Source organism: Oryza sativa, chromosome 10 (assembly GCF_034140825.1).
Source record: "Oryza sativa Japonica Group chromosome 10, ASM3414082v1".
Classification (NCBI taxonomy): Eukaryota; Viridiplantae; Streptophyta; class Magnoliopsida; order Poales; family Poaceae; genus Oryza; species Oryza sativa.
Genome location: NC_089044.1, coordinates 18,874,592 through 18,899,119, shown reverse-complemented (window position 1 = coordinate 18,899,119; position 24,528 = coordinate 18,874,592). Strand labels below are relative to the sequence as shown.

The following is a 24,528-nucleotide window of genomic DNA, read 5'->3' as shown; positions in this document are numbered from 1 at the left end:
AATTATAATTCGGTCACACCTAAGGGCATGCACAACGGTTTTTATTAGTGGTATCTCTCTATTGCCATGCAAGTAAATTTGATGACATGGAAGAAAGATAAAGGAGTATGGTTGTTATGCATGACAACAGCTCAGAGTCGACTCTTAGCATTTATTAGATCAAATTTTGTTTCATGGTGGTGAAAGAAAGGAAAGAAGAGCAAGAAAAAGTATTTTGATACATTAATGATTAGAGACTATATTGTCTCTAACTGTTGTAGGATGCTAGTCTCTAGATAACGTAGAGCTCATATCTGACTCTACCTTTGTACATGCCCTAAATGGATGGCCAGGATTATTGACAAACCCACTGATTAACATGCGAGATTTCTGGGCCCCATTACTACCGTTTCGATTTAACTAGGAATAAGTTCACTTGGTGACCCTCAAAAGTGATTGAAATCTAATCTGTGACCTTAAACCACAAAACCGGATATCTTGACCCTCAAACTATGAAAACCGGTGCAATTTGACTCCCTTGGCGGTTTTGGAGGACGGTTTCGCTGACGTGGCGGTATTGACCGGGTTTCCTTTACACGTGGTGTTGACGTGGCGTTCAGGTGGTGTTTAGAATTAAAAAATATGTACGGGACCCATTTGTCATTAACACAAAAAAATAGATTGTGGGACCCACGTGTCCCTTCTCTCTCCCCTCCCTCAATTCTTCTCTTTCCTCGCCGCTCCCTCTCTCTCTGTCTCGCGGCGGGCGGAGACCGCAGCGAGCGGCAGAGGTGCCGCGGTGGCGCCCGGGCTGAGCTCCACCGCAGCGGTGGGTGCCTTGTGGCAGTGGGGAGCCGGCGGCGGCGGGAGGGCGGGCGGGCGAGGGCGGCGGTGGCTCGTGGCAGAGGGAGGACGAGGGGAAGCGGTGGCAGTGGCGGCGGCGATTGGATCATGGCGCTTCTCCGCTCGGTGGACGGCCGCGTAGGAGGGGTGACGGCGTGAGGCGACCTCCTCGGCGGCGTGCTCTCCCTCCTCCCTCTCCTCGAGTGGTTCCGCCTCGCCGTGGGGCTGCGCAGTTTCGTCGTCGTCCGCGACCACGACTTTCCCACTGCCGTGAGCCGCTGCCACCCTCGCTCGCCCGCCCTCCCACCGTCGCCCACCACCGCCGTCGCCGACGTCTCGATGCCAGCCGCCGAGTGGTGCGGGTGGTGGTGGTACGAGAAGAACGGCGAGCAGCGCGACATGGACTCCAGCCCGCCGCTTCAGCTCCAGCCCACTGTTAACAGTGAAATTTGGTAAAGCCCGAAGTCATCATCGGCTTAGAGTTAATATCGGCTGGAATCAGCCGATTGGGGGAATCAGCCGATGGGAGTCGCCAAGTCTCTATGCTGTCATGTTCTTGGTGGAGTCGGATCAATCAAAGCAAGCTTATCTAGAAGAGTTCGAGTTCAAGGAGGATGCGGCATGGCAGTTTATCTATTAATTAGGCATAGTTTGTTAGTTTCCTTTTATCTTTAGGAAAGTGTGTTTAGTGTCCGATAAGGACTTTATCTCTTCCTTTTATCTTTAGGATAGTTTCTTTCTTGTCCTACAAGGACTTGTATCAACCCATGGGTATAAATATGTACACCCGGAGTCTATGTAATCTATCAATCACGATCAATACAACTACTCTCGGCGCATCGCCACCCTCTTCCCCGAGGTTTTTACTTATCCTCCGGCGGAATTTGGGCACCTAACGCGGGGCTGCATCGGTTCAGTTCGATCTCCGGCGAAGGGGTAAGTCCTACGTTCCGTCGGGCCCTGGTGAATCTGTCATTTACATCGGCGTCGTTCAAGGCTGCATCACTTCGATCTCTTGGATCGCTCTGGTTTGGTTGATATATTTGCCTACCTGATATCTCAATTCTATTTCTAATTGCATTGTGTTTAGAGACGTATCGGTTTAGCTGGGACTGTCTTGGTTAGGTCTGATCTCCTGTCTTAGCCGATATATCTCTACAATCATAATGCTGTTCTAAATAGATTTGTTATATCCATCATATTAGACAGATCTATCGGCTCATCGAGTATTAGATTATCATATACAATCTCGTGCTGCATCGGTTAGGTTCGACCTACTAGATTGTTGCTGATAATATAAGTCTTGTGAAGCCGATAGGTTCATGCTAATGTTTTATTGGAGTGCTAGCCGATAAGTTATCTGGGCGTTGCATCGGCTTATACGGATTACATATACATACATACATACATATATATATATACATATACATATATATATATATATATATATGTATATGTATATATATATATATATATATATATATATATATATATATATATATATATATATATATATATATATATATATATATATATATATATATATATATATATATATATATATAAATATAAAAGTTGGATTTAGCCGATGGCAATAAAGGTTTCACTGTTTAATCTAATCTGTGGATTTTATGGCATCGGACCCCTAACCGATGTATGCTTTAACCTTCGGATCAGTGCTTATTCTATCATATCATTGCTAGACGATTGGTCTATACTGGATTATATTGTGATTTTATTACATCATCATCAGCCGATTGCCTTTACATCATCATCTACATTGGACATATAGCCGATTGCTTAAACCCTATTGCTATCGGCTGGTATCAGTATCAACTATTATTGGCTATCGGTTGGAAATACTCCATCGGCTTGTCAGTCGATCAGCTGTTTGATCTACTGTTTACATATCTTGTTAGTTGCAGGATCTACTGACTGGCACGCCCACATCTCATCATAATTGGACCTGCACAGGAGCTAAGCAGATCTCCCAGGCCGCCGTGTTCGATTTTTACGTCAACACCCACGGCCGCCGCCGCCGCCGCCGCCGCTTGCTCCCCACGGATGGCCGTAGGGGAGAGGGAGAAAGAAAGAGAGAAGGGAGGGGAGGAAGAAGAATGGGAGAAGATGTCATGTGGGGCCCACATGTTAGTGGGCCCCACAATTGTGTGTGTGAATGACAAACGGGTCCCACGTATAACTTTTTAATTGAAATGCCACCTAAGCGCCACGTCGGCACATAGACTAGGTCAATACCGCCACGTTAGTGAAACCGCCTTCCAAAACCGTCGAGGGAGTCAAATTGCACTGGTTTCAATAGTTTGGGGTCAATATATCCGGTTTTCTGGTTTAGGGTCACGGATTAGATTTCGATCACTTTTAAGGGTCACCAAGTGAACTTATTCCATTTAACTATATGCTGTTGGGCCTCTGTACGATAGCAGTGGATTAATTAATCAGATTACAATTAGTTAACCCAACTCCAATTCGGCCCAAACTTAATTAACAAGCCAATTAACCGAAATAGATACCCACAAAATTCATATGCAGAGTTGGTTAAGAAACAAATCAAACAGATTGATACCCATCATACTACCGTCTCACCTATATAACGGAGGATCGCGGCTACCAGACTACCTACCATAGCCTTCGTCTCGTCATCAGATAGACGTAGATCTCATCAGGGTTTCTGGGTTTTGCTGGTCGAACTCAATCGCCGATCGAGATCAGCAGTAGCGACTAGCGAGGGAGGGAAGAAGATCAGATCGTCGTCGAGATGGCGCGTTTCGTGGTGGCCGGCCCGTCGGAGTACCTGGCCATCACCGGCTGGGGAATCGACGACGTGAAGCTGGCGAAGAAGGCGTGGGTGTTCGCCGGCCAGAAGTGCAGCAGGTTCGACATCTCGCCGGTGAACTACGAGTTCAACGTGGAGGCCATGAGCTCCGAGAAGCTGGCCTTCAATCTCCCCGCCGTCTTCACCATCGGCCCCAAGATCACGCCGGCGCCGGCGCCTGAGGTCGATGGCGCCTCGAATCAACGGCGCGTTCTCATGCCTGAGAGCGAGGAAAAGGTATATGTTATGAAACATGATTATTTTGATGCCCTTTTGTTATTGCTGATCAATCTTGATGTGAAATTTGTACTAAAAATAAATAATCTGATTGTTTTTTGTTTTGCTTGAATGAATGATGAACAGCTCCTACTGTACGCCAAGCTCATCGCCCCGCACGACCATGCGTCGAACCATGTCAAACAGCTTGTCAAGGGCGTCATCGAGGGTGAGACCCGCGTGCTGGCCGCCTCCATGACCATGGAGGAGATCTTCCAGGGCACCAAGAAGTTCAAGCAAGAGGTGTTCGACCAGGTGCAGCTCGATCTCAACAAGTTTGGCCTCTACATCTACAATGCCAACGTGAAGCAGCTCGTCGACGAGCCCGGCCACGAGTACTTCTCCTACCTGGGGAAGAAGACGCAGCAGGAGGCGGCGAACAAGGCGAAGGTGGACGTGGCGGAGGAGCGGATGAAGGGGGAGGTTGGCGCCAAGGAGAGGGAGGGGCTCACGCGGCAGAACGCGGCGAAGGTGGACGCCGAGACGAAGGTGGTGTCTGTCCGGCAGCAGGGCATCGGCCTCAGGGAGGAGGCCAAGGTGAAGGCGGAGGTGCAGGTGTATGAGAATGAGAGGGAGGCGGAGATCGCGGCGGCGCAGGCCGGCCTTGCGATGAAGAAGGCCGGGTGGGAGAAGCAGTCCAAGGTTGCCCAGGTGGAGGCCGTCAAGGCCGTCGCCATTCGCGAGGCCGAGCTCCAGATGGAGGTGGAGCGCAAGAACGCGCTGCGCCTCACCGAGAAGCTCAAGGCCGAGCAGCTCAGCAAGGCCACCGTCCAGTACGAGACACAGGTATATATTCATACACTTTTTAATCTAAGTTCGTTTTGGCGTGTCACATCAGACATTATATAGGGTGTTGTATAGGATGTTCGGGCACTAATAAAAATACTAATTACAGAATTCGTCAGTAAACCGCGAGATGAATTTATTAAACCAAATTAATCTGTCATTAGCAAATGTTTACTGTAGCACTATATTATCAAATCATGAAGTAATTAGGATCAAAAGATTCGTTTCACAAATTAATCGCAATCTGTTAGTTATTTTTTACCTATATTTAATACTTCATACACGTTCGATGTGATAGTAGGGTGTAAAATTTTTGGGTGGATCTAAACAGGGCCTTAATTTTAACGAGTTTCATCCAAATTTAACTTGGGGGTGTAGGTGCAAGAGTCGAACGCGGCGCTGTACAACAGGCAGAAGGCGGCGGACGCGACGCTGTACGAGCAGGTGAAGTCGGCGGAGGCGCGCAAGGCGCAGGCGGACGCCATGTTCTTCGAGCAGAAGCTGGCGGAGGACGCGAGGCTGTACGCGAAGCAGAAGGAGGCGGAGGCGCTGGCCATGGTGGGCAAGGCCAAGGTGGAGTACGTCACGTCCATGCTCCAGGCGCTCGGCGGCGACTACGGCGCGCTCCGGGACTACCTCATGATCGACGGCGGCATGTACCAGGAGATGGCGCGCGTCAACGCCAGCGCGGTGAGCGGCATGCAGCCCAAGATCAGCATCTGGAGCGGCGCGGACGGCGCCGCCGGCGAGGCCGGCGCCGGCGCGATGCAGCAGGTGGCCGGCGTGTACAAGATGCTGCCGCCGCTGCTGTCGACGGTTCACGAGCAGACCGGCATGCAGCCGCCGGCGTGGATGGGCTCCCTGCCAAAAGACGGCGCCAACTAATGAACTAATTAAGATAGCCACACCAACACTTTTGTGTCATTAAGTACGTCGTATTATAGCATTACATTGTAATAATTCTGAGTTTTGTGTCAAAAGTACATCGTGCTAGAGTTATAGAGTATAATAATTTTCAGTTTTGTGTCAGAGTACGTCGTGTTGGCATTGGAGTGTAATAGTTTTGGATTATATTATTTATTTAAGAGGTGTTCTATACTACTATCTCTTCTCAACTTCTACTTCTTCGTTTTTTACACCTAAACGGTATTTTTTTTCAAAACTTTTATAAAGAGAAGTTGAGGGAAATGTTCCATAAGTAGATAATCCATATTACCTTATTTCTTTTCCTTCTCTAATTGAACCATATTACTTAAGTTTTGTTTTTCGAACAATCAATCGATGCATATCTTTACCTATTATAAAAGTTTAAGATGTTTATGCCAAGAATTTTTCGTACGTTGTCCGATTCCCTCCCCGCGATCTTTTTTTTTTTGCGATTTTTCTGTGTTATTTTCCAGTCCGACTCCCTCCCCGTTCCCCCTCGTGTCGCACCACAGCGCCCTTACCACATAAGGCGGATGTTGCACAAATTCAAATATCGATACAAAATCCAATCGAAGATAGAATCTAGAGAAAAAGAAAATGAAACAAGAAGAATAAAAAAACCGCACAAAAAAAATCGCACAAAAAAAGCCCACGACCGGCTCAAATCGATCCAATTTTCTTCATTGAGTACTTCAATGCCCATCCCCAAATTGAAGATGAATATACGAACAACAAACAATAATCCCCATATCCTTATTTCAACAGATGAACAACACATACAAATCCTCAAGATAAAAAAAAGCATGAATAAACATGAACAAATCACACGAGTAATTCATTATCATCGCCATCGTCACTGCTTCTGCTTCTGGTGTGGGAGGAAGAACAGGAGGGGGCGGCGTCACCATCGCACCTCCCAGATCGGCCCATCTCCGACCTCCAACACCAATGGATCGGCCAAGCCACCAGAGGAAAGTAGAGGAGAAAGAGAGGAGAAGAAGGGCATTTGTCGCACCTGCAGCCCGCTGTCGCCGTCAGCTCGTTACCATGGAGGTCGTCGCCGGTTGATGCCGTAGCCGGCGGCGGGAGGAGTCCGGAAGACCGAGTCGCCGTCGCCGCCGCCTCGAGTCACCGTGCCCTTGCCAGGAAGGGTGAGTGCAGGAAGAGGACGGATCTGGGACGTCGGACCGCCGCCGCCTCCCCTCCCACCGGAAGGGAGGGCGCCGCCACCTGCCACCACCCATCAGCATCGAGCCCTCCCGCGGCCCCATGGCGAGGGAGAGGAGGCGAGGGACGGAGAGGCGTCGCTGCGCGGAAGGAGAGCCGCCGACACCGAGGAGTAGCTTGCCGGGCTGCTCCCCAGCTCGTTGTGCACCACTGCTCCTGCTCTCTACTCTCTAGGCATCATTGCCGCGGGACGGCGGGTCGTGGGTAGAGGGAGAGAGGAGGCGTAGAGAACTAGAGAGGAGAGGAGAGGATGTGTGGCTGGCGACAGGAGAGAGACGGGGAAAGAGAGAGAGTAAACGAGAGAGGGTGGATAGAGATAAGGTTCTTTGACTAGAAACAGTCACGATATTTTCTCAGTAAAGTACTGTACCAGCTTCTGTTTTTCTTATACTACCTCCGTCCCAAAATAAGTGCAGCCGTAGATATTCGTACCCAACGTTTGACTGTCCGTCTTATTTGAAAATTTTGTGAAAAAATTGAAAATATTTAGTCACACATAAAGTACTATTTATGTTTTAACATCTAATAGCAATAAAAATACTAATCATAAAAAATTTTCAAATAAGACGAACGTTCAAATGTTAAGTATGAATAGTGCAAAACTGCACTTATTTTGAGACGGATGGAGTACTAAAATGAAATCTACGACATTGAATTGAATTCCGCTGAAAAATTACAGTGGGTTGAGATACACGTATATACTTAGTGTTGTTTTCTTTAATTATTATTTTTTACTAGCGAAAAAACTCGTGTGTTATAACGGGTGAAAAAAATATTTAATCATAATATACGTTTTTCACTCGTAACCATGTCAATAACAATGTTTGTATGGATCGTTTGTAGCTAAGACAATAAGAAAATTGGAACATCTTTTCATGTTTTTATTTAATTTTTTTACGGACGATGGAAATACTTTTTTCTCATGCATTTTTTATTTTTTTACAAAAGACAAAACATTATTTTAACGTTTTTTCTGACTTTTTTCTCACGCATTTTTTAATCGTTTTTATTTTCTCATGTTTTTTTAGTTGTAGAATGAAAACTTCTCTTTTTAAGTAGTTATATTAGATTAGAGTTGGAGAAGAGATATATACTGTCTACTAAAACGAATAGAAATCGGACTTCTTTTCCACGCTTTTTTTTCTGCTCTTTTTTTTTCACGCGTGTTTTTTTAGTTTATACTTGCCATTTTTCGCCACTTTCTTAGGAAATCGGACGAACTTTTTTACATGTTTTTTTAGATTTTTTTAATTTTCGCCTTTTATACGAATCAGACTTTTTTCTATTTTTATGGGAATTGGATCTTTTTTTTTACTTTTTTTCACCTTTATAGGAATCAGATTTTTTCACGTTCGGATCTACGGTTTTTTTTTGCCACTTAGTGGAACCGGATTTTTTTAGTTGTTTTTCGCTATTTTTTCCTTTTTTAGGGGGAATCGGATCTGCGGTTTTTTCCATCTTTTTAGGGGAGTCGGACTTTTTTTTTGTTGTTTTTTCGCTCTTTTTTTTTTATTTTGACGGACGAAGGAAACGTTTTGAAATTTTTGAAGTAGTAGAGATTGCTGACACCAAAATCACTAAAACTTTTCTACTATTATAAAAATTGAAGATAATTTTACCGGTACTCTGGTACGTCATCCGTGTATGAGTTGGTTTTTAACCGTATTGAAAAATACAGTTCGTTCGCTTTTAGAAATCCAGATCTATATTTGAGCCGGGTTTTAATTTCGTTCGCTTTTGAAAATACATAAGGAGTCGTATAAGAAATCTCTTGAAAAAAACTCGTATGCTAACTTAACATGATTTAATCTCTTGAAAAGAAAAACTTGCATACTAACCTAACATGATTTTCTTGAAAAATATATATCCAAGCGAATTCTCACAGTGAACAATAATAAGATTAAAATAGCCTTCACCCGTTGCAACGCACGGGCATTTTTCTAGTACTTTAAATTGTTATAAACCACATCATTTTAATTATTTATAACTTTTTAATAGTCGATTAGAGATAAAAAAAATACAAAGTGTAGCTAGCTATCTTCATGTTATTTCGATTATATGCTACTTCTATTAATATCATATAAACATACATCTAGTTTAATACTCCCTCCGTAGCAATATAGGTGCAACCATCGATACCTTCTTTCTTTTCCTTCTCTCATTGATCTGAGCCATATCACTTTAATTTTGTTTTTTGACGATCAATCGATCCATATACTTTACATTGTTATAAACCACATCATCTTAATTAATTTATAGCTTTTTTAATAGTTGGTTCGAGATAAAAAAAATACAAAGTGTAGCTATCTTACAAGCTATTTCTATTATATGTTACTTCTATTAGTATCATATAAACATCTAGTTTAATACTCCCTCCGTACTAATATAAGTGCAACCTAGTACAAATTTGACATATCTTAGGACTACGAATCTACAAATTTAACATATCTTAGAACTACGAATCTAGACAGAAAGTTATAAGATATATCACATATGTACTAGGTTACAATTATATTGATATATGGAGGGAGTAGAAAACTAATGGACGACTGTAAAAGCAAAAGGAAACATTAACGTCCAAAGTCAAAACTCGTATTCAACAATAGCAATTTTTAGAACCAAACAATCGTCAATGGTAATTCATAAAAAATCTCTTTAAATAATGTGTAAATTATACTACCTCTTTTTTATAATATATAATACAGTTATTTTCCCTCAAATTTGGCCGACACTATTTATTCAATTACTTAGTTATTACGTAAAGCGAAAAAAGTACCACTAAATCTACCATTAAAAAGACTTTGTGTGGCTTGTATGTTTTTCTATTTATACAAATAAGAAAAAAAACATTACAATAGTCAAATTTAGACATAAAAAATAGAGGCAGTAGCAAATTAATGTGAAAATTATATAATCAAGTAGATGTTTTTTTTCCTCTTTGCGATCTGGGAACAATAGACAGGCCTTCTCATGCAAGAAAATTAAAGTGATAATAAACTCCTATGTTATGATAGAGTATAACTCAAAACTTAAGGCTCATTTGAAACGTAGGATTGAAAAAAATGAAGGAATATATAAATAAAAAAACGTAGAATTTTGATAGGAATTTAAGTGCAATACAAAGGAATGTAAATTTTAGGAAAAACACCGAAATGATCATTGGAATAGAGTGCAGGAAAAACAAAGGAATCGGATTAGAGATATAGATTGAACTGAAATTTTCTAAGAGGCCGCACCTCTTGCTAACTCTTCTTCAAAATCCCTATAGGGTTGTCCATTTCCTAAAAATTTCGGATTAGAGATATAGATTGAACTGAAATTTTCTAACAGGCCGCACCTCTTGCTAACTCTTCTTCAAAATCCCTATAGGGTTGTCCATTTCCTAAAAATTTCAAAGGATATATATATGATATGATGTAATTCTTTGATTGAAATACTTCAAAATTAATTTGTATGTTTTTTCTATCGATCAAAGGAGGTTTACTGGTTTAGTGAAAGGAACCTAAAACCAGGACTCCATCTATCCCATTTTGATCATCCTTTAAGCTTTTTGAGGTTTTTCTAAAATGATCATCATCTAACAAGTGTCTCTTTATTTATTTGTGCAAAGAGTAAATGTGCATCATTGAATATGTTGCATGTAACCAACCAAGATTAATTTTTATTGGTGCAATGGCATGCAATATTTAAAACATCAGCAATCTACGGGATATGAAATGATGAAACACCCTAACCGATAAGGATTAATTTGAGAGTGATAAATATTTTAGTATCCTTGGTCTTTTTTTTTAGAGGAAAACTTTAGTTTCCATTAACCCAAGGAAGCGGCATAATCGCCGACCACCAGATCCTCAACACCCGGAGGTACACCATCCCAGACGAGATCAGTGTTTAGAGGACTATTACAACCAATGGATGCGATTGCATCAGCTACCTTATTACACTCGCGAGGACAGTAACTGAACTGACAAGATACAAAGGACGAAGTGATAATGTTCTTCGCTTCAAGCAGCAGGCCGCCCAAAGGAGCATAGCGAAAGTTTTCTTCCCTCAGAGCCTGGATAAGCGTCAAGGAGTCGGATTCCAGCTGGATATTGGCCATTCCCAGGTTCGCCGCTGCCTGTAAACCCTTTACTCCTGCCATAACTTCGGCGTGAAAAGCATCTTGCATCCTCGATGAACTTCCTGCTCCCGCCTGTATCACATGTGCTCCCACGTCCCGGATTACATAACCCCAACCGCCTAGGAGCAGTTGATGCTTGAAAGCTCCATCCACATTGATCTTCAGCACCTCAGCTGCAGGTTGTGTCCACTTCTTAACTGTTCTATTTTTATGCTCCCTTCGCTGTTGCAGGGCCAAATTTAGGAGTTCATCGACTTGCTTCTGCACCGAAAAGGCCAGCACACTAGCTACTCTTCTTCCTTCCCCCTCTCTCCTCCGATTTCTCTCATTCCACCAACCATACATTAGGACAATGGCTAGCAATCTCTTTTCTTCCTCCAACTCCAAAATGGAGTTTAAGACTGCCCAAGCTGATTGCATACCAGCTAACTTGTCCCTAGTCTCTTCAAGGTTCAGGTCTCTCCAAATGTATTTTACTTCCTTGCATCTGAAGAAGAAATGACTCCCATCTTCATCCAACCGGTTGCAGATAATAGTGTCCTTGGTCTTGGTGCCATTCGTTTAGGGAATGATCAAACTTTAGGGAATGATCAAACTGGGATGAAAGGATTAAGATTGTACTCCAGAGTAGTCGAAAGAATCAGGCAGCCTCTATACCGATCAGTATTCTGTGCCGTACCTAGGGGTGGGTAGCGAGCCAGCTCGGCTCGGTCTAGCTCGTTATCCTAACGACCTAAAAAACCAGCTCGGCTCGACTCGTTGCAAAGCTCGAGCTGGCTCGTTTGGCTCGCGAGCTAATGACCTAAAACACCGGCCCAACAATTTTTGCAATGGATACACAGGTAAGTGCAGAGAGGTGCTGAAGCTGAACCGATAATTGAAGAACTAAAGTACTAAACACGAGATCAACAACAACAAATCAAGCATTTGCTCCGAGATCTGGTTGAGGCAGCTCCTCCATGGCAGCCGGCGGCGTGGCCACACAACCAGCGGCGAACCACGGACGTGGATGATGACTGGCACGGTGTGGGGGCGGCGTCGTGGAATCGTGGGTGATGAGCGGCGGCGCGGGCGCACGACACTCACTGCTAGAGTGCTGGAGCCTGGCGCGGAGGTGGATTGGCGGCGGCGGAGCGACGGTGGATTGGTGACGGTGAAGCGGCGGAGTGAAGAGGAGAGGAAGATCTGGAGAGGCGGCAGTGCACGGGATGGTGGCGCTGTGGCGGGCTGGCGGCGCCGCGCGGAGTGGAGAGAAGAGGAGAGGGGACGCGAGTCGCGATGGTGGCGGCGGAGCGAACAGGGAAGAGGGAAGTGGAGCGAACAGTCAGCTAGGGTTTACTAGTCTTTACCTTATGTCCTTATCTGATGGGCCTATGCGCCTACGGGCTTTGTGGTCTTGGCTTAGTGGGCTTTGTGGCTTGCTGTTGTTGAGCTGTTGGCTAATGAAAAGCTCGTTAAGGCTCGCGAGTAGAGCTAGCTCGAGCTGGCTCGTTATCTCTAACGAGCTTTAAAGCCAGCTCTGCTCGTTAGGAAATTTAAACGAGCCGAGCCAAGCCGAGCTTATCACGAGCCACGAGCTTCCTCTCCACCCCTAGCCGTACCCCCCACTGACATACTGTAGGTCTGTAGGTTTTGCTCAGACGCGGCCTCGTTTGGACGGCCCAAGTGGGAGACGGCTCAGGTAGGAGCCCACACGGTTTGGAGGCCGCCCCACATGCGCATATGCGATCGGTGAGACGGTGAGCGAGACCGAGACCGTTTGGGCCATCGTGCAGCTTGGGCGAGCCCATACGATTCGGAGGCAGGCCACGTGCGACCCTGAGGCCTGAGCCGATACGACGCGATCGGTTCGATTTGCGTTGTCGAGTCCGACACATCTCATTCGATTTCGATCTCATCTCCACCGTACAACGTCTTCCCTTCCTCATTGCCCTTGTCACGTACGGATCAGTAGATCGCATCAGATATCATATCCTCCTCCCTTCAATTCTCTCCTCGATCGCCGCCGCGCGTCCGTGCGTGCGCCGCTACAAAAAAAAAAAAAAAACTTGGGGTTTCCTCGCCGGCGCCGCGCCGATCCAACAACGAACTCACTCAATCGCCGCGAGACACGATCGATCGAGAAATCGAGATGGCGCGTTTCGTGGTGGCCGGCGCGTCGGAGTACCTGGCCATCACGGGCTGGGGGATCGACGACGTGAAGCTGGCGAAGAAGGCGTGGGTGTTCGCGGGGCAGAAGTGCCTCAAGTTCGACGCCACGCCGGTGAGCTACGACATCGACGTGCAGGCCATGAGCTCCGAGAAGCTGCCCTTCAGGCTCCCCGCCGCCTACACCATCGGCCCCAGCCCCAAGATCAAACGGAACCCTGTGGTGGACGGACCGGCGCCGCCGGCCGACACACAACGGAGACTGGAGGATTGCGACGAGGAAGCGGTATGCGTGCATGATTCACAGATATTTTTACTCCCCCTACTATTTCTTTAAATTAACTCTACACGTGCTTCAAATAATATACTCAGTGCACACTAATTAACAAATATTATAGAAAAACTAGAGAAAAATACACATGTATTTTTGATAGGTTTATATATGCATGTGTAAAGTATCAACTTTAAAATATATATTCTATTTTAGCCAAAACAATAAAAATAAAAAGCCTGAGACTATAAATATGTCAGAACCTTGTCTTTTTTTTATTACTATCTATATATTATGGATTTAAAGATGATGCTGATCACATGTAGGTGATAATCCTATTAAAAATGTATGTACACTTTTTTAGAGTTTTCGATGGTATTTGTTTGTTAGTAGTTTGCATGATGTGCGGACATGGTATGTTCCCTTTGATACAATTGATACTTCCAAATACTCTACTAACATACATTATATGTAGCTCATGTAGATATATGATTTTTTTTCTTTTACCTACGCTCACCATGTCTCGCCGAGTTCTTGATGTTAAGAGAAATTGTACAGACATTGAGAGAGAACAAATTTTATACTAGAAAATATTGTACCTCTCAGTATTTCTTTAATAACTGTAAAATCACTCTGATGTTCATTATAATTGAATACCTTCTTTTTTAAGCTCACCAACTAAAAAAATTGAAAAAAAAACTATTATTGAGGCAAGAAGTATTAAAGTATCTTAGTTTTGCTATTAGCTAGTTGTCATTTTCTCTCTTATCCGTCAGTCAATTAAATTTGCACAAGCAACATGACGCAATATTAGGTGCCGGGAATACCTTTACTAGGAAGATATATAAATTGCTACCTAAATCAGTTTTTTAGGCTAGTTGCATTGGGCTTTATTCTTGGTCAGCTAGCTTAACAATTTTGCCGAGTGGTTCGAATTGAACCATTTCCTCTTTTTTCACATTTGTATAACATTGAAAAAAAAGCGATGCATGGATCAAGCATGAAAAATTATATGTCCTAGTTTTGCTCTTTGTTAGTCGATATATTTTGTTCTAATCTTGTCAGTCACCTAAATTGGCTAACCTAATAAAACCTATGACGATATACGACTGCAGCTTTAGCATATATCTACACTACTATAAAAGCTGAAGATGTTTCAAATATGCAACCAGCTTTCGTTTGAACAATTTTCTGCTCAAGTTGGCAGTCTAATCCCTTCTTCTTCTTCTTCTTTGTCTACTTGTGCTCCTGGAACAAGCAGCTACTACTGTACGCAAAACTCATTGCTGCTTCCCAGATCAGATCACCAAACCACGTCATCGATCTCGTGAAGGGTGTCATCGAGGGCGAGACCCGCGTGCTCGCCTCGTCCATGACCATGGAGGAGATCTTCCAGGGCACAAAGAAGTTCAAGCAACAAGTGTTCGACCAGGTGCAGCTTGCCCTCAACGAGCTTGGCCTCTACATCTACAGCGCCAACGTCAAGCAGCTCGTCGATGACCCGGATTCACCCGGCAACGACTACTTCTCCTTCCTGGGGCAGAAGAGGCAGGCGGAGGTGGAGGGCAAGGCGAAGGTGGCCGAGGCGGAGGCGCGGATGAAGGGGGAGATCGGCGCCAAGGAGAGGGAGGGGCTCACGCTTCAGAACGCGGCGAAGGTGGATGCCGAGACGAAGGTGCTGTCCGCGCGGCAGCAGGGTGTGGGCTGCAGGGAGGAGATCAAGGTGAAGGCCGATGTGGAGGTGTACGAGAACGAGAGGGAGGCGGACATCGCGGCGGCGCGGGCGGCGCTAGCGGTGAAGAAGGCCGGGCTGGACAAGCAGTCCAAGGTTGCCGAGGTCGAGGCGGTCAAGGCCGTCGTCGTTCGCGAGGCCGAGCTGCAGCTGGAGGTGGAGCGCAAGAACGCGCTGCGCCTCACCGAGAAGCTCAAGGCCGAGAAGCTCAGCAAGGCCACCGTCCAGTACGAGACACAGGTATTTATAGGGAAACTTTATTTATTTCTCAAGAAGATGTTCTCTTGTTTTTTCATATCACTAAAAAAACCATAATTTTCCTAAAGAAATAGTAAAAAAATTAATATATCACTTTACAAATATGTAGGTTCAAATTTAATTTATACAAGTAAAAACAAAAATAACAAAAATAGAACGGTGTAATTCGCATAGTCGAATTTATTTATTTTTTTTAATTGTATAGGTTGAATTTGAACTTATATGTTTGTAAAATGACAAATCATATATTAATTTATTTTATCAATATTTTTTTACTTTTAGTGACTTTTTAAACAACATGAATAAAACAAGGGATGTTCTCCAAGGGATAAAAGTCCATCTCCCTATTTATATGGTTACATACACACAGCCACACAAACATGATTCAAACTTGGATCGAGTTTGCTCATGTCAAATCATCTAATTAAGAGAAGTTTTACTTATTCTATCTGCTGGCGTACGTAGGTGCAAGATTCAAACGCGGCGCTGTACGACAGGCAGATGGCAGCGGACGCGACGCTGTTCGAGCAGGTGAAGTCGGCGGAGGCGCGCAAGGCGCAGGCCGGCGCCAAGTTCTTCGAGCAGAAGCTGGCCGAGGACGCGAGGCTGTACGCGAGGCAGCGGGAGGCGGAGGCGCTGGCCGGGGTGGGCAGGGCCAAGGCGGAGCTCGTGGCGTCCATGCTCCAGGAGCTCGGCGGCGACCACGGCGCGCTCCGGGACAGCCTCATGATCGACGGCGGCGTGTACGAGGAGGTCGCGCGCGTCAACGCCAGCGCGATGAGCGGCATCCAGCCCAAGATCAGCATCAGGAGCGGCGCCGGCGGCGCCAACGCCGGTGCTAGCAGCGCAGGCGCGGTGCAGCAGGTGGCGGCGGCCGACGTGTACGACATGCTGCCGCCGTTCCTGCAGTCATCAGGGGGATTTAACAAATTGCCACTATAGGAGATGACTTGTACTCTTCAAATGTCACTATATTTCAGATTTTTGTCCTTGTATTTTACCACTTTGACCCTTTTAACTACGTGGCGTAACACATTGATGTGCTAATGTGGAACGCGGGGACGAGATGTCCATTTTACCCCATGTGGAGTCCATGAGTAAAACACAATGATTTTTTACATTTAGATGTCATGGCACCCATTATTTATATGCGACTTAAATAGTTATTATAAAAAATGAAAACATTAATTGAGATTATTGAAAACATTAATTGAGATTATATAAGTCTTTACAACTAACGAAACCAAAATAATAAAATCAGACAATGAATAATACTTGTAAAGAGCAAATATAATTTATTATTTTTTCTTCATGTGTAGATCGAATTTAGACATGAAAATCGGTTTTCGCTGGCGGCAATATTAAGAGACCCTCAAGCGAAATCTTTTTTGGAGCAAAAAGAATTTTGAAAATCCAGGCCCAAAATAGTTTCACAAATTACAAATCATTGTCCCCAAATCCCAAATCATTGTTCCAAATCCCCAATCAAAATCCTAAATCATTGTCCAAATCAACGTAGGCATCACTGGTTGCTGTCGGCGTGGGAGGGAGCTGAGTTACCGTCGTCGAACTGCCATTGTGGATGTGGCCGTAGAGCGCGCCGTTCTTCGTATACTCTTAGACGAGCAGCTACTCATCAAACTCATCGAGGTGCTTGTGGTGGAGCCGCAAGAGGAAGGCCTGCTCCGACTGGTACACTGTCTCCTTCTTTGGGAACTAGCGGGAGTGTGGCCCCAACTCGCCGCACTTAATGGCTGCCTCCCGCCCGAAGCTCCTCTCGCCATCATTGGTCGCTGCCGCCTGCTGCCCGTGCACCTCCGATGGCCGGATCCACGGCCCACGACGCCTCTAGCCACCCGCGCACCTCCGGTGGCCGGATCCTCTGCCCACGACGCCTCATGCCGCCTGCGCACCTCCGACGGCCGAATCTGCCACCCGCACACCTCCAGCAGCCGAATCCTCCGCCCACAATGCCGCACGCTGTTATGAAAATAGATGCACAACAGAGACACGAATTTTTACGTGGAAAACCCTTACGGGAAAAAAAGCACGGGCGCCGACCGGCAATGATCACTATAAAGGAGATGATTACAAACGTAGGGGAATCACAATGGGAACGTCACCCCTTCCAGTACGGCTTACAAGAGTATATATAGGGGATAATAGAAAGACACCTAATAGGACTCCTACTAGGAAACTAATCCGAATATATTGTGGGCCCAAAATTCGGATCACATATTTAACAATTTCCACCTTGAGACGAATTTCCTCTTGTAGCATAAAAACATCAATCACCAAAGATACCTCATGTAGGTAAAATTATCGCGCGCCAAATAGTCTCTAGGACTATACTGTAACACCCACCAAGCTTGAGCAAAGCTCAAACTTAGTAGCAGAAACTGGCTTTGTCATCATATCAGCTGGGTTATCATGAGTACTTATCTTGCATACCTTGACATCACCTTCAACAATCACACCTCGAATAATGTGATATCTCACATCAATGTGCTTTGTTCTCTCATGGAACATCTGATCTTTTGTAAGGCATATTGCACTTTGACTATCACAAAATATATTAATGCAAGACGTAACTCCACAAAGCTCAGTGTACAAACCTCTAAGCCAAATAGCTTCTTTACAAGCTTCAGAAATAGCCATATACTCTGCTTCAGTAGTAGATAAGGCAACCGTTGCTTGCAAACTTGCCTTCCAACTAACATCACATCCTCCTATAGTGAAAACATAACCTGTGAGCGATCTTCGCCTATCCAAATCTCCAGCAAAATCTGAATCCACATAACCAACAAATCCATCTCTAGATCTCCCAAACTGCAAACAAGCACTAGATGTACCACGTAGGTATCTGAAAATCCATTGAACAGCTTTCCAATGCTCTTTGCCAGGATTAGCCATGTATCTACTGACAACACTCAATGCATGTGATAAGTCAGGATGAGAACATACCATGGCATACATAAGTGAACCAACTGCACTTGAATATGGAACTCTAGACATGTACTCAATATCATAATCTGACTGTGGACATAATCTGAAGATAATCTGAAGATAATCTGAAATGTGCAGCTAAAGGAGTACTCACTGGTTTTACATCATGCATATTGAAACGACGAAGAACTTTTTTAATATAACCTTTCTGACTAAGATATAACTTGCCAGAATGTCTTTCTCTAGTAATTTCCATACCGAGAATTTTCTTCGCTGCACCCAAATCCTTCATCCCAAATTCACTACTCAATTGTGCCTTCAACTTTGCTATCTCTGATTTGTCTTTTGCAGCAATCAACATATCATCAACATAAAGAAGCAAATATATAGCTGAACCATCAACAACTTTGAGATAAACACAACTATCATAATTGGATCTTCTAAACTTCTGAGAAAGCATGAAAGAGTCAAATCTCTTATACCACTGTCTAGGTGACTGCTTCAACCCATAAAGAGATTTCTTCAACCTACAGACTAGGTTCTCTTTTCCAAGAACAACAAAACCTTCAGGTTGCTCCATATAAATGTCCTCTTCTAACTCCCCATGTAAAAATGCAGTCTTAACATCCATTTGCTCTAGTTCATAATCATGCATTGCAACAATACCGAGTAAAGTGCGAATTGAACTATGCTTCATAATAGGGGAAAAGACATCATTGAAATCAATACCTGGAATCTGGCTATAACCTTTAGCAACTAACCTTGCTTTGTATCTTGCCTCATCACTTGGAGACATACCTTCCTTTCTTTTGAAGATCCACTTGCAACGGATAGGTTTCTTCTCCTTTGGCAACTTCACAAATTCCCAAGTATGATTCTTTTTAAGTGACTCCATCTCATCATGCATAGCAGTTATCCATCTATTGCAATCATCAGAAACAATAGCCTCAGAATATGTAGAAGGTTCTGCATTACCTTCAATTTCTTCTGCCACACTCAAAGCATAAGCAACTATGTTCGCTTCTTCAATATATCTTCGAGGAGGTTTAATATTTCTTTTGGGCTTATCTTTTGCAATAGAACGTTTTGAAGACTGCTGAACAATAGAAGAATCTGAATCTTCAATAACAGGTGCATCTTGGTTAATAGCAACATTTTCTTTTTCTGGTGCATGCCCTGAACTGATCAAGTGCTCCACCTGCACACTTGCTTTCTCCTGACTCTCAACAGGAACATTAGTAGAAGGTTTGTCATGTAAAATAACTGATTCATGGAAGACAACGTTTCTACTAATCACAACCTTTTTAGTTTCAGGACACCATAACTTATAGCCTTTCACACCAGACGGATAACCAAGAAAAATGCACTTAATAGCTCTAGGCTCTAATTTACCATTATCAACATGAGCATAAGCAGTACAACCAAATACTCTTAAGTCTGAATAATTAGCTGGGGAACCAGACCATACCTCAATTGGAGTCTTCTTATCAGTGGCATAACTAGGTGATCGATTGATAAGATAACAAGTAGTGGAAACGGCTTCCGCCCAAAACTGTTTAGGCAAATCTGCATTAGACAACATACAACGGGCCTTTGATATAATTGCCATGTTCATACGCTCAGCTACGCCGTTTTGTTGAGGTGTGTGAGGAACGGTGTAGTGATGCACAATGCCTTCAGACTTGCAATATGATTTAAATATCTTAGAACAGAACTCCATCCCATTGTCAGTACGAAGGATTTTCACCTTTTTTTCAGTTTGTCTTTCAACCATAGTTTTCCACTCTTTAAACACATCAAAAGCTTGATATTTGTGCTTCAAGAAATAAGGCCAAACTTTTCGCGAATAATCATCAACGATAGTCATCATGTAACGAGCACCTCCAAAAGATGTCTTACAAGCAGGCCCCCATAAATCAGAATGCACATAATCAAGAATACCTTCAGTGGTATGTGTAGATGTGTTGAACTTCACCCTCTTATGCTTGCCAAAGATGCAATGCTCACAAAATTTGAGCTTCCCGATGCTTTGTCCATCTAGCAATTCTCGCTTGCTCAATTCTGCCAAACCAATTTCACTCATATGCCCAAGACGCATATGCCAAAGATTAGTAGCATCGGAATTAGATAATGAATCAGAAACTGCTGCAACATTACCTAATATAGTTGTACCTCGCAGATGGTACAGGTTGGCAGATTTAATATCAGCTTTCATCACAACAAGAGAGCCTTTAGTTACCTTCAAAATTCCGTCTCCACCGGAATATTTGTACCCTTTGCGATCAAGAGTACATAAAGAGATGAGACTTCTCTTCAAATTTGGAATATGCCGCACATCTGACAATGTTCTGATATAGCCATCAAACATCTTGATCTGAACTGTTCCAATACCTGCAACCTCGCATGGTGTATCATCACCCATCAAAACAGTACCACCTTGCAAAGCTTCATAGGTGGCAAACCAATCCCTATTAGGGCACATGTGATAGGTCCATGCAGTATCAAGAATCCACTGGTCACTAGTTTGTGCACAACCAGCATAAGCAACAAGCAATTCTGTATCAGACTTCTCATCAGTAACAACTGCGGCTTTACCTTCCTCTTCTTTCTTACCTTTTGGTATATACTTTCCAGTTCTCTTGTCTTTGTCCTGTAGCTTCCAACACTCAGAGATATCATGTCCATCTCTCTTGCAGTATTTGCATGACTTATACCTGCCTCTAGACTTTGATCTCCCACGGTAGCTACTTGAGCTTTTATCTCTTGATTGGTTCTTTGTGTTCTTCTCCTGTTGCCTGCCCCGAACAACCAAGCCTTCTGCTTGTGAATTTGAACCTTCAGAGGGTACCATCTTCTTCATCTTTTCTTTGGCATGCAAAGCATCATAAACTTCTTTCAAAATTAGAGTATCATGACTATAAAGTATAGTATCCCTGAAGTTTGCATATGAGCTAGGCAATGAACACAATAGAATAAGGCCTAAATCCTCTTCATCATACTTTACCTCTATAGACTCAAGGTCAGCAACAATTTCCTTGAAAGTGGAGAGATGGTCCATTACAGACCCATCATCTTGCAACTTATGCAAAAATAACTTTTGCTTCAGGTGCATCTTACTGGTTAGATCCTTAGTCATGCATATCTGTTCCAGCTTCAACCACAGCCCAGCGGCTGTCTCCTCCTTAAGCACCTCCTGCAAAATATTGTTAGATAGATGAAGATGAATATATGACATAGCCTTACGATCCTTTTTCTTCTCATCGTTGGACCAATCCTGAGTCCTCTTGTCAAATCCAGAAAGCGCATCATCGAGGTCTTGCTGTGCAAGAACGGCTCGCATCTTCACTTGCCAAAGTGAGAATCTTGTGTCTCGGTCCAGGAGCGGTAGATCATACTTCAAACTCGCCATAGGAATTAATCCTGAAATTTGCTAGTAAGAAATTAGGGTAAACCTAGCAAAATCGCGAACCTCTGGGTGCACTTTCTGTGTGCACGTAGCGTAGATCAGGGAATCTCCTGGTACACAAGCTTAGGTGGCCGTAGCAATTCTCAACGTGAAATTGAATTCACAGAACAGGGCGATGATGGCTCTGACTGACTTGCCCTACTTTTTCTTCACTTTGGGATCTGTGCGCAATTAGATTGGTTTCTGCTGCTTTTTCTCCTCCCCCGACGTGTGGTGTGGAGACCGGCTGCTGCTCCTCCTGTTTTTTCTCGCGTGCGTAGGCAGCACGACGAAGACGAGACGAATCGACGAGACGAGCGACGACACGCGCCTGCCGTCGCCGATGATGAACGTGCGCCGGTGGATAATCTCGCCGAATTGCAGAACGATGGTGGGATAGTTGTTGATCGAATCTCCAATGATCTGATACCACTTGTTATAAAAATAGATGCACAACGGAGACACGAATTTTTACGTGGAAAACCCTTGCGGGAAAAAACCACGGGCGCCGACCGGCAATGATCACTATAGAGGAGATGATTACAAACGTAGGGGAATCACAATGGGAACGTCACCCCTTCCCGTACGGCTTACAAGAGTATATATAGGGGATAATAGAAAGACACCTAATAGGACTCCTACTAGGAAACTAATCCGAATATATTGTGGGTCCAAAATTCGGATCACATATTTAACACACGCGCACCTCTGGCCACGATGGGAGAGAGGACGCCACCATCACACCCTCTGCCGCCATGAGGGAGGAGACGTCGCCTGCCTCCCCTCCACCAGATCTGGTAGAGGTCGCTCTCGCCACCGCCCCATCTACCACCACCATGCATGAGCTCCCCTTGTTGGCGCCATGGACAAGAGGATCCACCGCTGGAGCCCGCCCACAGCTGAAGCCCGGGCGACTGCCGACAGTCGAATCCACCGCCGGAGCCCGCCCACGCTGGAGCCCTCGCCGAAGCCTGCGTGAACACCGACCGACAGAGCTCTCGTCGAAGCCCGCTCGCGCCTGTGCGGCGGCCGCCGGTTTGCTGCCCCGCCACTGGATCTAGAAGAGATAGGGTGTGAAAGAGAGAATGATGTGGTGGGTGGTGGGAGAGTGGGTATTGGATAGATAAAGATAAGAAAAAAATATAATTTTGTTTCTTCATCTCATTCCAGTATTTTTTATGGATGACCGTTTGTAAAAATCTATTTTTATAAGTGACCTTCTCAAACAATCGCTGATAAAAATAGACTTATTTTTACAAACAGTTATGTAAAGATAACCGCTTGCAGATCTTCGGTTACAGTTTCACGAGCGTTTTTTATTTTACCCGCCTGAAAAATAAAAGGGGTTATTCTAGGAAAAGTCGTTTTTAAGTAGCGAAAGTAACTCTTCCGCATATTAATTAAAGCAGTAGAGCTAGCTTTTTCTTTGTTCACCGCCAGCTTTGTTTTCGTTGCTTACGATGATAGACAACTATTTAATTCTAATATGCACAAGCATGCCCAAGCATCTGCCTCCGAGGTTGAATTAGATGTATCCTCCTTTGCTGCTACACATTGAGTAAACGCTGCACTTTTTTCCCATTTATATACGCTAATATGCAGGTCAATTAAGGATAAGGTCTTTTTTTCCCAAGATTTCATGTCAATGTCACTAAAATTGGTATTGTTAAGTATAAAGTTTGCAGTATATATATACACACAATGTGTGTAATGTTAGTTTATTTAACTACAATTTTGTAGTTTTCTATGATTTTACATTTATCTTTTATGCAAGTTTGAATTTATTTTTGCATGTAATTTCTTACATTTGTATGAATTGTAGGTGTATTCTTGTTTAGGTTAGACTAATTTATTGTTCAACAATTTTATCATTGAAAGAAAGGACTTCTAAGTAATACTGTATTAGAGTAATGAGATCCATCGTTTGTAATTTTTGGATGGGAAAAGTAACTGATATTTTTTGAAAATTCGAGGTGCATGAAATCAAGACACGCCCTAAGAAAAAAAAAGCATAGTGTTAGAGTAATTGAAGATATACACGTGCACTTGTGTTGTAATTTGATTTTCCTGTAGGAGGAATATGTATATATGTGTGTCTAATTGAAGGTATGAATACTTGCTACTACTTTTGAGCCTTGGGATCTGTTTAGCACAGCTCCAGCTTCATCTCTTTAGCTTGAACTCAACTAAACAATTTCAGTTTCATCTATAATGAAAGCGGAGCTGGATGTAGCGCTCTCACAAAAAGAACTAGAAAGGTGGAGCTGTGTTTAGGTTGCTCTAGAACTTTATTTTAGACCCAACTCATTTTAGCTAAATTTAGAAGTAGGAGCTCTACCAAATAGTTCTTAATAAAATCAAATTGGGAGTATAGTTCTTGTTTTTTGTTGCTAAATGAAATGAAATTAAATGAGCCTTAATAAAAAAAACCTACATGGAATCATGGAGTACTACTTGTGGCCTCTTAATTAAGATGCATAATTTTTGCAGTGCTTGGGAGGAAGGATTATAAAGCATCGATCACACACGCGCCTGGCTGGCCAGTGGAGAAAAGAGAGAAGGCTGGCATGCGATGCCTGGCAGCATGAACATACGTTGAGTGCACCGTTAAACTAAGCAAAGAATTGATGTATATATATCTTGTTGATGAATATAATGTACTGTATCGCCGGGGGCCGTCTACATATAGGTATGCATGTGATCATTTGTTTGCATGCAGATGAAATGCGATAGC

General features: G+C 43.8%; 2 protein-coding genes across 2 annotated transcripts; both read left to right on the top strand.

Annotated features, from left to right (window-relative positions):
- Positions 1 to 3,467: 3,467 nt before the first annotated feature.
- Positions 3,468 to 7,071, top strand: LOC107275600 (flotillin-like protein 2). Its single transcript, XM_026020974.2, has 3 exons — positions 3,468 to 3,892; positions 4,019 to 4,717; positions 5,096 to 7,071. The coding sequence occupies exons 1-3, from the start codon at positions 3,599 to 3,601 to the stop codon at positions 5,600 to 5,602; spliced, it is 1,500 nt and encodes a 499-aa protein (XP_025876759.1). The 5' UTR covers positions 3,468 to 3,598; the 3' UTR covers positions 5,603 to 7,071.
- A 5,924-nt stretch (positions 7,072 to 12,995) lies between these two features.
- On the top strand, positions 12,996 to 16,521 carry LOC107275623 (flotillin-like protein 3). The gene is made up of 3 exons (XM_066304703.1): positions 12,996 to 13,428; positions 14,675 to 15,385; positions 15,869 to 16,521. The coding sequence occupies exons 1-3, from the start codon at positions 13,126 to 13,128 to the stop codon at positions 16,343 to 16,345; spliced, it is 1,491 nt and encodes a 496-aa protein (XP_066160800.1). The 5' UTR covers positions 12,996 to 13,125; the 3' UTR covers positions 16,346 to 16,521.
- Positions 16,522 to 24,528: the final 8,007 nt, after the last annotated feature.

Bases quoted from the DNA above. Each gene is read 5' to 3' on its own strand.
- LOC107275600 (XM_026020974.2), top strand. From the start codon at position 3,599: ATGGCGCGTTTCGTGGTGGCCGGCCCGTCGGAGTACCTGGCCATCACC. The intron at 3,893-4,018 runs GTATATGTTATG...AATGATGAACAG, and splicing joins TGCCTGAGAGCGAGGAAAAG to CTCCTACTGTACGCCAAGCT. The intron at 4,718-5,095 runs GTATATATTCAT...TTGGGGGTGTAG, and splicing joins CCGTCCAGTACGAGACACAG to GTGCAAGAGTCGAACGCGGC.
- LOC107275623 (XM_066304703.1), top strand. From the start codon at position 13,126: ATGGCGCGTTTCGTGGTGGCCGGCGCGTCGGAGTACCTGGCCATCACG. The intron at 13,429-14,674 runs GTATGCGTGCAT...TGGAACAAGCAG, and splicing joins AGGATTGCGACGAGGAAGCG to CTACTACTGTACGCAAAACT. The intron at 15,386-15,868 runs GTATTTATAGGG...TGGCGTACGTAG, and splicing joins CCGTCCAGTACGAGACACAG to GTGCAAGATTCAAACGCGGC.